This window comes from Falco cherrug, chromosome 5, assembly GCF_023634085.1.
Source record: "Falco cherrug isolate bFalChe1 chromosome 5, bFalChe1.pri, whole genome shotgun sequence".
In the NCBI taxonomy this organism is placed as follows: Eukaryota; Metazoa; Chordata; class Aves; order Falconiformes; family Falconidae; genus Falco; species Falco cherrug.
Genome location: NC_073701.1, coordinates 14,663,562 through 14,678,583, shown reverse-complemented (window position 1 = coordinate 14,678,583; position 15,022 = coordinate 14,663,562). Strand labels below are relative to the sequence as shown.

Sequence of the window (15,022 nt, the reverse complement as noted above, 5' to 3'; positions counted from 1 at the left end):
GGAACAGAATCTCAGTAAAAAGAAATCAAGGTGTAAAACGGTAGATCCCTCTTGAGTCAGCAAGGTATCTAAGCATGTGCCGAACTCTAAAGCACATAAAACTTAAACGCAGTGCACTGGAAATTCCTAGGTATTTTGCTAACAACAGCCCATGGGATGGGTGGTAAATGTCAACTGATAATGTTTTTTGTGGTTGAGAATCATTGCCAGCTGACCAAGATACCAACTTTTTCTCCTTATACCAGTGGAACCACCCCAACTTGGATGAGCTGAGTATGGAACTAAAACACACCAAGCTGTAGACTTTTACTTAAAACCAGCTTTATCTTCTCTGTCCATGGGAACTAACCCATTCTGCCCAGAAACCCCCAACTGATCTCAAACCACTGGAAAATGTGCTGAGTAAACTCTTTTTCCTCCTCTCATCTACATTTTCAGAAAGACAAAGCTGCAGCAAAGAAAGGTACAAATCTGCTAACTCCTGCAAGGTATTTCTGGAAGGCTGGAAATGTAAACTGCACACTGTGCGACGCTGTATTTGGTTTATGTGCAATATCTGTTTGAACTCATATTTGGAAGCTTAGGAAGGCATGCTAGCAGCTCTCGCACGAAAGCAGGATGAGACTGAAAGTTTATTTATTTTTTGGTTAAATGGAGGGAAATGGAGAGAAGGAAGTCTTTGAGAGAGGTAGTTTTCCAGCTTGTTTAAAGTCTTACAAAACAAATGCCAACTTTTCACCACTATTTTACACATTATTCTGTGGAACTCTAGAGACGACAGACAATTAACTCAAAAAATGTAAGTCCATCTCACATACAGAAAGAGGAGAGAGAAAGAGATCTGGGTAAACATCTTTGAACCTTGCTGATACTTCAACCAGATCAGAGAAAAGATTCCACTCAAAAACTGAACTGTAAAACAATATCTGCCATCTTACCTTCCAAATGTTCTGTTGTAACCAGTCCTAATGCTACCATGAAGGCAATTTTCTAAGGGAAAAATAAACAAGGGTTAGATTTTCTACTACAACAATCATGGCAGAAGTAAGTAAATAAATCAATCCGGCATTGATGTAATAAACACAGTAAAGGTCTTTTAGAAATCTATCTTATTTGAATGCACAGTAATTTGAAGAGCTTTAATTGAAGATTTGCTTCAGATATGCCTGGCCAGTCACGTCGTACTTGTGTAACTAGATGAACTGTTGCAGTTCAGAGACTTACGAAGCCAATCTGTATGACTACTGATTTTATACAAAGCATGATCAAAATTCAGTTAATCAATTCAATTTCATATTGCTAGCTGCTTTGCTACTCCACTCTTTAGAGAAGTAATTGTGTATTATTATTACTATCTGGATATGGCACTGCTTTTATTGGATGTAAGCAAGCTGTGTGAAGTAAAACAAGATATGATACACTTCCACTGAACATTAAAACACTACACAAGACATCTGAAGCATATTGAAAGCCCCTCTCCCCAAAAAAACTTTCAGAGATTTCTCTTCCCAAGTTATAAAAAGAATAGCATGTGTATGAATTATGAAGAGGTACACCGATCGAATACTTTCCATCAATGGGGAGTGAACAAACGTCTCCCACTGACACTGGTGACCTTTTTGCAGTGAGGAATCTAATCTAAAATATTTTTCAGAACTCTTGTACAGTATATATGCACAAAACACACCTTCATACTAACAGATCTTTAAAACATGCCAATGCAGTAACAGGGCAAGTACTAAAGCAGATTCTGAACTTTCTGTCAGTGATTTTTCATTGGGAAATTTCTCCTTGCAGAAAGAATTCTGCTGAAGATTTTATTCCATCTTTTTGATGGAAAACTGGAGTTCTGCTGTGCTGTTCCAAGCCCAAACTGAACATAACTCCTTGGTTTTCAGTCACATCTGTGGCACTGTGGGATCTTAGGGATCTCTTCCTCTTTCTGCTGTGCTCAACAATCTTGCTGGATCATGTTAACCAAGCAGCATTTTCATGAGGTGCAATTCCACAGGAGAGAAAATCTAATTATGAAACCCAAGCTATTAGGAAATGCAAACAAGCAAAGCCCCAAATCCAACCCCGACAAAGCATCTAAAGACCATAGGAAACAATTATCATACTCAAAACAAAATGTGCAGATTTAGGTCAAACTGAAATACAATGTTGAAGTGGTAGAAGGTCAACACATTCTGTTTCCACCAAAGAAGTGCCAGGAGAACACATTTAAACACTTCCAAGTTAAAATTAGTTTAACCTTCTTGTTTTGTGAAAAGCCTGATGTTTCAACTTTTCATTTCAGTTCAGGATAAAATCAACTAGTAAGTCACCAGAACTACCATTTCCTTTGCAATTCTGACTTTCACCCAGAGAAATTGTGAAAGCAAGCACATCCTCATTTCGTAGATGAAAAGATCTAGCTATGGGGTGGGTTCTTCAAAATCTGAGGGTCAGGAGTGGACATCTACACCCCTCTTGTATACGTGAAAATATCTTTGTCAATCAGGTGAACTAACAACCTCATAAGATGAATGTCTTCTTTCCACAGTCTCCTAGTGTGTAACTCTCCCCATAGATTAAAAAATGGTGATGTAGAATCTCATCACTGACAACTGAGATCTATTTATGCTATATTTCTGCCTTCCATAACTGAGGTAATGACAAGCACGTGTATTCATTTGCATGTCAGACCTTGATTTCAATAATGTTCACTCCTTACATGTCTAAAACACCAGCTAGACACAGTGGGGGCTCCACACCTGAAGGGAAAAGATGAATATTTGATCCGAGATCCACTGTGCAGATCTGAGAAGAAAATTAGTCAACCAAATAGAATTACAAGCTTCATCTCACCCCCACCAAAAAATAACTTTGCGGCAGGATACATCTCAGCGCTCTGAGCAGAAGTAATAACAACATTTAGGTATAGAATCAGAAAGCTGGAACAGTTAACGTGCAATTGTATTTTCCCAATGGAGCACAGAATGCCTGTATTATCCGAAGATTAAACTGTGGGGGGAGCATACATTTGCAGACATCTAAAATAAAATTTTTTGAGTACTGGAATGCTTGCTAAACAATTTTCTTTCTTCATGCTAAAATTATTTGAATACATATCTAATTAAATGTAATGACAGCATACTTGCTTAACATATGAAGAGCCGTCATAAATGGACTTGATAATTATCTCACTGTTAAACACAGGAAGGGTTAGTTTTTATAGATATTTGAAAGATGGTTCCTTTTAAAAAAATCCCAGTAGAAGCCGTATTCTTTGTAACAAGCGCATTATATTAACAGCATATTTGTTTTTATGGGTTTCTGCTATTTCACACTTATGTAGCTCATTGGATTCAACTCAAAATACGACTTCCGTGGCAATGCTCTCCTTTCAAGCACCACAGAGTGTATTGTTTCTCTTCTGTGCCAGGAATCCACAAAACCAAGGCTTCAGCTCCTCCAGATTTTCAGTTCAAGCCTAACACTAGCATTTAGTTCACAATTGCAATGTGTCTCTCTTGTCCTTCTTAGGTGGGATTGAAAACACTGTTAACTAAATAGCCAGCACATATGGCAGTAATTTTTCTTTTAAATAAAAAACTGCTAGTGTCCCGGAAAATGTTGCTAGAAATATAAGCATTTAGCTAACATAAAAATTTTAAAACCTGAAAATTTTCTGAAAGAATTCTGTTTCTTTCTGTGCTGAACTCGGGTCCTTTTAAGAAAAAAACCCACACATACCCTAGGCATTTGCTCCCTGGAGGAGCAGCTCCCTCGTATAATACCTTCATTTCTTTGCAGCAGCCATTCTGCCAGGAGAAGGTGGACCACCAGGCGGGCAGTTGTGGGACCCCATCCCCAGCAGAGCCCCGCTGAGGGCAGGGAGCCAGCAGCCTGCTCCTCCAGACCCTCCTCAGCCCTGGGGGGCTGAAGCCTTACAGCTCATACCCTAGGAGAGGGCTCTGACCACTGGACCTGGGACACCCTGGGTGGTCAAGACCCTCCATTCTGCCTCTGGGGAAGCCACTCCACAGCTGGCCATCCAGGCTTCCCGGCTGCAACACTGCAGACGCAAGGAGGTTTGCTTTAGCCTAATGATGATGTCCTTGGGAAAGGAGAAATCTTTGGCTTCTGCAACAGGCGTACGTATTGCGGGGGCTGTGTCCAGGTTCACGGCTTCTCAGCAGAATGACCAAGACAGGAACAAAAGACAGTTATTACCCTCAGTCTTTTCAGTTCGTTCAGGTACGCTCAGTAACTACATATGGGATTCCTGGCTACTGGTAAGTCTGGTGAATTCTGGTTTATTTGTTTTAAATTTTCAATTTAATTTGTTAAAGCCCAGTCTGTCATGGCTAACATTTATGTAGAGCCATATAGGAGCTCCTGCCTCGGTTTTGTGCTTTGAAGACAAAGGTGTGAAGTGCCTAGAGCGCTTATTTTCTTTTTTAACGTATCATGGTATCTTTGCTACTCTCTGCCTTAAATTTGATCAACTGTTTAAAAGCAATGAGTGCTTTTAGAAATGTGCAGTATGTCTTTTCATGATGCAAAACAAAGATTTTTACAAAACCATTTCATTTTGTAATTACATGTTCTATTTATGTCATTACATGTATTTACACTAATTACGCTGTTAGTTCTAATTACACTAATTGCATAAATACATGTTAATCAACTAAAGTTTACTTCCAAAGAACAAAAGAAATTAACTCTAGACCTACCTATTTACGGCCATGAAGCAAATCTATTAAAAGAAAAGAACCATCACACTTAGGGGCATAACTTCAGCTTCCTACCCAGAAAATTATGCTTGCTGAGACCTCACGTTTACACAGTAGTTACAATGTTCTTGTTTACAAAAATGTAGTCAGGATATTCTAGTTAGCAATTTAATGAAAAGCTCCTTAAATTTATGAATGCTATACCAAAAAGTGTGCCCAGTCCCATGGTCTCTTCCCGCATCTCTCTAGAAGATTTTTGCTCAATATTCTTCCTGTGGGGATAAGTTACAAGCAAAGAAAAATGGATGCTTTTTTCTAGCGTTCTGTTTTTAAGCAGGATCTACTGGCCTTTCTGCCCATAAGGTGCTATACAACAAATAACCTTTGGGAAATACCTCCTTAAACAAAACAGGACCCTACAGTCCCATCATTCAGTTGCAATGAAGATTCATATCAGGATCAGATTTTAAACTTGGGAGGTTTCCTAAGCATAGTTCTGCACAGCTTCTGCATAAAGCTGTGATATTCTAGGCTAAAAGCCACTATTTATCCTTAACACTGTTTTAACTATACGAACCTCTTAAAATGGTAAAATAAATGACCACCCACATGCCTCAAGTAACATTATAAATTTATATTGTAATAATCCTCTTAAACCTACAGCTCCAAGGATGTTTTCATGCTAGACATTTATTAGACTAGTAAGGTTAAGATTTCACATGAGCTGAGCATTTCCATAATAGAAGTGGATTCAGTTTGTATAACTTCTCAAATAGCCTCAAAAGTACACACAATCTAATGTGAATACATCTATTCAAAACCCAAAATGCCTGTTAAAGAGAGACCCCATTTCTACAAGGACTTCAGACTTATATTTTTGGTTTATACCACAAATACAGTTCATGAAAGAGATTTCATCTTATAACCTGTTTTCAACTCTCTTACTCAGTCTGAAGGATTTTGATGTATTTCAGACTAGAAAGAATCTGTATACAAGTGGGAAGACAAGTACACAGCAAATGCAAGAAAGTGTACTGTTAAATACAATCTAAAATTTACAAGACTCATTACAAAGACGATGTAAAAGCTCATCTTACAAAAGAAATGTTAATTCAACCTCATACCCAGCCTGTAAACCAAATGTTACATACTTGATAACATAAAAGAAAACATCTTATGCTTGTACACACCTTTCACAAGAAATACAGCTATACCCATGCAAGGGGCCTAGATTTTTATGAGACCTACAATTACATTTTGTGACACTGGAAGGTTTGAGTGATGCAAACCATATTTCCCAGGGCACCTCACTGGCAGGGACATCAGCCTGATTACAGTGATTGGGTAGAGAGATGAACAGCTGGCAGAACTAAAAGCACAAATGCAGTATGCACAGAAAAATGTTCAGTATTGGCCCCCATAACTTAACCATACTGTAGCTCACTTATTTAAAAAAAAAAAAGAAAAGAAAAGAAAAATAAAATGGATCACCTCTGGATTTTCCTCCTTTTTCTTTTTGGTAGCAGGGGGTCCCTGAGCTGACTCTTCAGGAGGTTTCTTTGTCTCCACTTTACTTTCTGTCTGGGTTTGGACTTGAGGCTGAATAATGATAACCTAAAAGACAATGTACAAATAACAGAAAGAGAATTCAGTATTTGGAACTGGACTTTTCTGCCTGAAACATTTGATTCTTCTTCGAAGGGTTACTCGATACCCCTACAGAAAACAAACGTAAAAGTAAAAAATATAAAGTCTGGGGTACTGAGGACAGGCTTTTAAATCCACGCTTAAGTTTCTAAAAAATAATTTTTATTGGTGCATTATAAACCTACTGCAGCCTAAGGGAGACACTTGATCAGTGCCTCTGAAAATTAGGACACTTTCTATTTTGAGGACTCCTGAAGCTGATTCAGCACCCTAGCTTTAACACTCAGGTTGTCAGTGATTTTAAGGTGTTTCCTTTGATTTTATTTTTCATACAGGTAGAGTAGATGGGATTACTACACATTCAAATCAACAGTGTGATCTCAGTCATCCCAGTGTTATTTCAGAGTAAGTACACATGGATGCGAAGGAACATACTCCTTAGTACTACTCATGTAACTGCGATCAGAGTTCTGTCCTCAGCATTTATGTGTTATGAGCAGTGGATGTCTAGTTTTGCATAAACAAACTACATCTGTTTTAAAATAACACTAATTCTGGTTTAGAATCTATAGGAATTAATACACAGATCTCTTATACATGCATATATGTTAGTATATCCAGCTGCTCATATTTTAATTACTATATGAAGATTTACACAGTGCAGATAACATTATCTCAGAAGCTATCAAATTAAAAGGAATGAAGGACCACAGAACTACACATGTGACTACACCCATAATCAAAGATTCATGAAGGACTATGGAGGACTCAACTTGATGAAGGTTATTTGATTTGAACTCCAGGCCTTTTCCATCTATTTCATTGCTAACTTTCAATGTTATTTAATTGTTAGATACTTTATCTCAACTCAGTCACTCTAGAAGAGCATAAAAGCAACAGTTTTCTTAACTGGCAGCCAGTTTAAGTAAGAGAAAGCCGAATTATGCCAGAGAAGTGGGAAGAGATGCCTGCTTTTATTTACCTCAAAAGCCATCCTACATCCTGTATTATTTTTAGAACTCTATGAGAACCTGTGCCGCCAACAAGACCCAAAGCAGCAGGATCCCAGTAGCAAATTACAGCGAATGTCTGCTGGGTACGTTGGTAGCCTTTATTGGATCTGTTTCTGGTGTAAGAGTGATGAAGTTCTTGATTTAAAAGCTGAAAAGCAGTACAAAGAGGAAACAAGCAATTCATAACTTGATTTTTTCCTACCGATTCATCTGCTGATCTGTTCTGAAACCCTGAGCTCTCTCATTTCATTTCCAGGTCTTCCCCTGGCAGTGTAGAAGAGAGTGCCTGGTTATTTGATACACTCCCCCAGGGTCAGTCAATATGACTAGTACCAATGTAATTGAAGAGGAAATCCGTAGGAAATTTGAGCCTGCACAGAAGTCAGGGATATTATTTGTGAGGATTGGTTTAACATAATGGAAGATCATATGGTCCCATTAATGTCAAGCTACATAATGATGCATTTTGTTTCTACTAAACGTATGCTTGTACACAGATAGATGTCTAATAGCATCCATGTGTCCCCTTAAGAATTTTGCCATTACTTTCACCAAAAAGAATGACTGACACCACTCTGCACAGGGCTGTGCACTCCCAGGGGAATATTCTGCTTGCACCTGCAATGTAATCCCTGTGTTTGATAACCAAAAGAACCAGAAATGGCATGAAAACCAGAACCTACCTTGCTGTCGGCACTAATGAGGAGTGGTTGCACTTTGATGCTATCGTTGACCACAGAGACAGTCGCGCTGGTGCTGATAGGAGTTGCATTGTTGGGGGAGGTGGAAATGATGGCGTACGCCACACCTGCACTGCTCAGAGGTGATGAAATAGCTGTAGGTTCGGTGACACTTTGTGACTGGCTGTTGGGCGTCTGTACATGGCTGACGGTGTTGTTGGCGGTTGGGAGGGCAGGGCTGGGGTTTTTGATGCTGACTACAGTTGCCTTCTGGAAGGTAGGAGGCTGCTTGGAAGGCTGATCTCTGCACGGGGAGATAGGGAGGCTGTCTGGAATCAGGGTCTTTGGCCTAACCTACAAACAGAGAGTTAGACGTTATTAGGCACAGCCTTACACCACCGTGAACAAACACTGCATACATGCACTCCTCCGGTACAATCTCTTAATTGTATTAACCATGGAAGAGAAGCATCTAGGCAAACATAATATAGCAACCCAAAGTAACCAGCCATACATTTACTTGTAGATATAATCCCAGCGCTCCTCAGCTGGGTCATTTTGGAGTCCTTAACTCATTGCTGAACAAGAAAAGAGGAAAAAGTCAATTCCCCTCTTTTATAAGCACACATCCATACAAAAGCTACTCAAGTCACATCCATTTCTCAGCAGGGATGTTTAAGCCAAAGCCATAGCAAAGAACAGAAACCCCAGACACAATAATTTCCCATTCAGAAGGACACAACACTCTTGCTATGAATTAAGGAGTGGGAACTGAACTGTTAAGGGAATTGTGGGAATGCATTTACAGGAACAGTAAGCATAGGCATATATACTGGTGGATCAGTGAATGAAGATCCTCACATTTTTAAGATGTGCCATGTCTAATGGAGAGGAGATCAATCATGCACTCACTCAGCTCAGCAAACAAAAAACAGGAGAGGGGAAGAAAAGAAACCCACAGCCAGCGAACTTCACATTTCGTTGCTGTAAGTAAAGAACCAGTTTATAGCCATGGGTGGATGCAGAAGGAACTTCCACGGATGGAGGGGGGAAACTGTTTGCCAAGATTTCCAAAGGCTGTGGCTTTACCCAGAGCCATGAATGATAGATGTGCACTATTGTTTTCAGCTAATGCGATGGGTTTCCAGTAGGGTAATTAACGTCACCCTGTCAACACGGCTCTGCCTTAAAAACATGTTAAGTACAGTTCCAGGACTGAAAATAAATAATTTAAACTGCCTCTCCTGAAGTTAACTTCACTTCCAGCTTATTCGTTAACACGGCCAGATAAAACAGTCGTTTCCCTCTGTGCTTATTTAGTCCTGTCACTTCTCACACCTTCCATACTGTGAAACAAAATGACAAGTTGTAACAGACAGACATGGGACGCAGCTGCCTGTGTCACCACACTGTAGTCTACAGGAGCCCTTCCAATGATGCTGACTTCAATCTTCAGCCTAAGCAATTTAATGAAAATGCGGGGATTTACTGATGTGCAGAAAATCATCTCCAAGGCTGGCCATCATCCTGTACCGTATCAAGGAGGAGCTGTACCCGTTTGTCCCCGCAGGGAATATTAAGCACAGCAAAACACATATCGTGAGTTCTTCGTGTTTTGGTAACTCAGACCCCAACTGCTGAAAGAATCCTAACACCTACAAGCAGTGCAAATGTGTATTAGAGGCACAGTCCTGCTCAGGAGTGTCTAACTGTCAGCAACCGAGGCAGAGGGAAGGTGAAGGAAGAAAGAGAGACAAGAGCAAAGAGAAGGATTTGCCTGAGGTCCTGCAGCACACTTGTGACAAAGCCAGAGAGCCACTGTATTTGGCTCACAACTTTGGGGTAATACTGGAAGGCCCCACAGACCCACTGGGAAATGATGCGAAACTATGCTAAACCGTGACTAACTGTATTCAAGATATGCTGACAGTAACTGATGGGGTTTTTGCTCTTTCTCCTCTATCCAATCACTTTATGTGATTATTGATTCATTTAGTTAAGATACCAAACAAATACCCTGGCCAAGGTGTTTAAGAGAGGGGTCTATAATTAGCTTCATATCCGTAATTAGCTAGTGGTCTTATTTTCAAAAGTACTGCACAGAGGATTGCTTTAAACCTGCCTTGGCCCAGGCATTCTGCAAAACTAAGGCTTCTAAATTAAACAACAGCTCAGCGCCATAGAACACATGATACTTCAAGCAACTTGTTCAACTAACTCTTGTATCAAAGTCAGTTATACAAGCAGATCTTGTAATATCTACTTTTACATTTTCATAGTAATACCCTTTCCCTCTTATGTTATACCTTACATAAGTCTCTCATATGTCAGACTTTAACAAATTGCTCATGCTCATGTGCTCAGAGACACGTGCACACAAATAGTATCATATTTAGAAAAGAAAGTCTGAGAAGCTTGGCAAAATACAGTTAAAACATATTACCATGGCTAAAAAGTCCAAATTTAAATCTCAGCTGTTTGGCTAAGATAGATCTAAATTTTACCATCTTTCCTTAAAACCAAATAATTTTCTTTTAAATTGATATAACAGCTGTTACCAACAGAAGTACTGCAAACACAGATAAGCACACATATACAGAGAAAGAGAGAGAGAGAGAGAGAGAGGAAGGAGCAGTTCAGATCAAAGATTCAATAGAACAGTCACTGCGATCTTTAGAAAAAATCAAGTCTGACAAAAAAATAGCTCAGAAGTTCTTCTAGCCAAAACCTGTCATGTAGTCTACCAGGATCTACTGTATCTGTCACTCTTAATTGCACTTCTATATTTAATCAAAAGCCTAATTAAACTAAATGCCTATATATATTCCAGCTATATAATTATCTTTTCTACCCTGCTACATATATATATTGACTGTCAGATGTAGCCCTTAATACACATTCTGCAAGTTGGGGGTGAATGCATATTACTTTGCTATAAAATAAGCTCTTCCTGCACAGACAATTAAACAGACTTAATTTTCCAAAGTAACATATTCTCCCCAAGCGTTGCATACTGAACTATCTGATATGCCTTACCAAACCGGTACAACAGCAGAACATAAGCCGGGCGTTTTCTGCCACCGTGTGATACAAGGGAGGTATAGCTGTCCTCAGAGCCTTCAGCCTCTGCAAACCCCCTGGCAAGTCCAGCCAACGCTCTGAGGGCCTGTTTATTTGCAATTCCAGAATAATAAAAAGGGTTGACTATAGAAAAAGTTTCAGGTACTCCTGATTTAAAGCTAAAAATAAGTTAAAGTTAAAATAAAGTTTATTTCTACAGCTTGCAGGCATGAATCCAAAGCAGAGAGCAGGCATGGAAGCCCCTTGTGCTCTAACACCGATGAACCTTCCCTCCTTGAGTACTAACACCGAAAGTAAGCACTTAATAAACAGCCAAGTGAAAGACCTTTGGCAGAGTTTCACGTTAAAAACTGAAGTGCTACAGTAATCTGTGAGAATAATGGTGTCAGCTGGGAAGAAAAAAAAATGAAGGCAAGAGCTAACGTAAATTCCTTTTCCTCACGGCAAAACGGCAGCTCAGATTTGGGAGATGAAAGGAGGACAGTGGCACTAGCAGAAGTTTGGAAGTTGACAGTCATGGAAGAGGAAATGGAGAAAAACTAGGGCAGGGCACAGACTGCATTTCACATGCAAGGTATCAAAAAGACATTTCTACTGAAAGTAGCACAGGTTGGATGGCACCGGTCCCCATTACAAGAGCCACAGAAATAAAAGGCACAAAAGTTTAGCAAAGAAGAAAAGAGAAAGAATAACAGACAGTATGCATGTTACCAAGTGAAAACTGCAACTGTTGGCGAGCGCTGCAAATAACAATTCTCCTGTAGCTCAGCCCTTCTCTCCCCAAATATCTTTCATTTTACTCCTGACAGCTGTCAAAACAGAATGTGATACTACCAGGGCTCTAAATGCAGGAGAAGAGAGAGCTGCTTCTTGAATATAATGATTTCACAAACCCGTGTTGTTCCTGAGTTTCCTCAATACCCACAATAACAAAACCATTTGATTTTAGGCAGCAATATTCAGACACCCCTGGTACTTCCAAATAGCCTGCAGGTGAGCACACTGTTCAAGAAGGTATTCCCAAACCTGAGAATTCACTACGTGGGGGCTGTCTGCTTTTCAGACAGGGAAATAACACCGACCCCAATCCTGTGAGATGCAGAGTGCTCTTTTGTTCAGCAACCTCTAATTTCATGTATTTTAAAGAGTTTCAGATCAGAAGGGAATCAGCTCCTGTGACTAATATGACTCCTTGTATATCCCATATCATTAAGCTCCATCCAGATGTCCCTATATGAAGCCTAAAGGCTTCCATTACACTGAAACATCATTCCAGCTCTCAAGAGCACTAATTGTTGAATACCGTAGAGGCAAAGAAACTGCTAAGTGGCAGAGGTGGGAGAGCCTGATGTGTGTCACCATCGACAAAGGCATCTGTGATCATGGGCAATCTATTTCCTGAGCTACATCCCATCAGGTGAGCCACTCCCACGCTGTAGCAAAGAAGAAGAACGTAAAAAAGAAAAACTTTCACAAAATAAGCCCTCAAGATCCAACCTGAACAAGTAGAAAGGAAAAGGAGGAGAAGGGAAGGAAAGCAGACAATTCCTCCCATCTCTGTGGGCAATCCTATGCAGTCCTAGAGGACAGGATTTAATTAGAACAGTTATCTCTGTGCAGATCGGCAGGTACTATGAGAATTGTTAAGGGCAATTCTGGTAAATGTGTTCTCCTTATGGCCTAGTGAAGAAGGAGAGTTAACAAGTGCACTTCAATTACAAAACCAAAAGGGATCACTGTGATCCTCCCGCTCACACACTGGCCGAAGAATTTCTCCCAGCAACTGAAGACTGATTTTAAAAGAAAATACTCAGGACTTCTTAACGATGAATTCATCACGAGCCCCAATAAACTGTTATAATATTTTATGATGCTCATGACTGGCATTTTATTGAAAGGCTGAATTTGCCTAACTTCAGCTTCCAGTCCCTGGATCCTGTTACAGCTTTGTCAGCAACGCTGAGGAGCCCTCCCCCTCCCCTACATCAGATATCAGCTGGATCGTGCTCAGCATCAATCAGTCCTTCGTACTGGCAGGGCCGATCTGTATGAGAGTAAATTTTTCAGCTCAACGCAATATCACATTGCCTTTGAGAGAAAGACCATTATTCACACTTTATTTTCACTTCACCCTTGTACTCAGAGCTTAAAAACAAAAACTCAAAATGGATTTGGCACAATTCATATGTCACAGAGGCAAAGTGCTGGGAGCAGCAGACAGAGCTTTCATTCTTGAAAAGCTTTAGAGGATCACACAGAAAACATTAGCAATGGCTGATAAAATGAGTGCAATATGGGGTAATTATATCCTTCACCAGCATGAACAGATGCACACTGACTTCAGTAAAGCTGTGTCTATTTATGCCAGCTGAGGACCGACTCTCTCCCTCTTCCTTTTTAAATCAATAAAAACTATGCAAAAGAAAAGGCTCTGCATAACTTTACGGTGACGACACACCCAAAAATCCAGCTCGCACAACTGACCTGAATACAAGTGTTTCCAGCTCGGCTGATTTTTGATTCCTTTCCTGATAAGCACCTATTATCTTCAGCCTGGTCTGAGACCACAGTCAAACACAGTTTATTTTCTTGCCACAGGGGGAAGATTACAAATCACACGTGACTGTGGATCCACACACACTTTTCTTACTTCCCCTCGACGGGGTTGCGCAAAAACAAAGTTACGCTTCAGTGTGTATCAGGAGGAAACCCCAGGCAAGATGACTCGCTCCAGTGAGTCCTGTGTTCGCATACAACACGAGCCTCTCCTTAGGATCTACCTGGAATATCAGCCTGGCAAGCCGCAGAAGAATGCTATGAAATGCAGGACAAAGCCCAACCAATTTCTCCAGCCCACGTTTCCAATCCTGCTGCTCTGGACAATGAGGACCCCGGAAGAAATTTTAATCTGACTGAAACCCAGAGCAAATTTGAATAGACTTCAGTAAGGCCATAACTGCATCTAGCACCTCAAAACAAACTGTAGTCTCTCATTTTACATGCCATGTAACCCAAGAATCACCCTGCGGTATTTTCACACACGTTCAAATTACGTGCAGCACATCAGACATTTTCCACTGGATTGTACACCTAATGTGCTTCGGTACTCAATTTGTTAGTCATGGATAGCCAGCTTTAGTGTAAAGGTGACACACAGACAATATAACCCCTGTGCAATTTTTAAGATGACAGCTCTATTTCATTTAGTTTTCCTTCTTCAGCTTTGCTCGATACTACAGAAACGGAAGGTTTGCTGAGAGGGATTTTTGTGTGGGAATCCGCCAGCTCTCCTTCTTGTGGATGTTGGCATAAGGCAGTCAGGTGGGAGTTCTTTATTAAAAATGTTATCAGTGTTTTGAACACAAAACTGTATTTTCACAGGAACTTGACTGACTTTTGCTAATGAAACCTGCATTTTCTCCTCAGCTATACTGCCTGTATTTTCTGGTTTGGCATTGCTGCTGTTGAGTTGATTCGTTAAGTGGCTTCTTTCCATTTGCAAAGGGGAAAACTACCATTAAACCAGCAAATTAAAATCAATATTATTCAAAAAAATAACAAGTGGGGGTTGAAGTTGACAAGGTTTTCTCCTTTTTTTCCTTCTGCACAATGATGCTGTCCTTGACTATGCAGTTATCTATGTGCCTCTGAGGAAAGAATTTAATGCTTATTGTTTAGGATTACAATAGAAATATAAAAGCTAGACTGTGATTATACACACCAGTCAATATCTTACTTCCATTTCTACCCTTTTCAGTATTATGAGTTAGCTTGCTTCTCTCTCAGGTACTCATCTATGATTAACTTACTTCAATTTAAATATAAAGTGTCCATGAAGCCTTTAGGCATAAAGGAGTGAACATCTGTCTGCTTTCCTCCT

At 40.0% G+C, this 15,022-nt stretch overlaps 1 protein-coding gene across 1 annotated transcript in view; it reads right to left on the bottom strand.

Annotated features, from left to right (window-relative positions):
- The window catches only part of PHF21B (PHD finger protein 21B), a 67,155-nt gene that overhangs the window by 19,024 nt on the left and 33,109 nt on the right, over positions 1–15,022 (bottom strand). The window contains exons 3-5 of the mRNA XM_055712870.1: positions 8,065–8,415; positions 6,213–6,335; positions 939–990 (exon numbers count right to left, since the gene is read on the bottom strand). Of these exons, the coding sequence (XP_055568845.1) occupies positions 939–990; positions 6,213–6,335; positions 8,065–8,415 (526 nt within the window). The remainder of the gene's footprint in view (positions 1–938; positions 991–6,212; positions 6,336–8,064; positions 8,416–15,022) is intronic.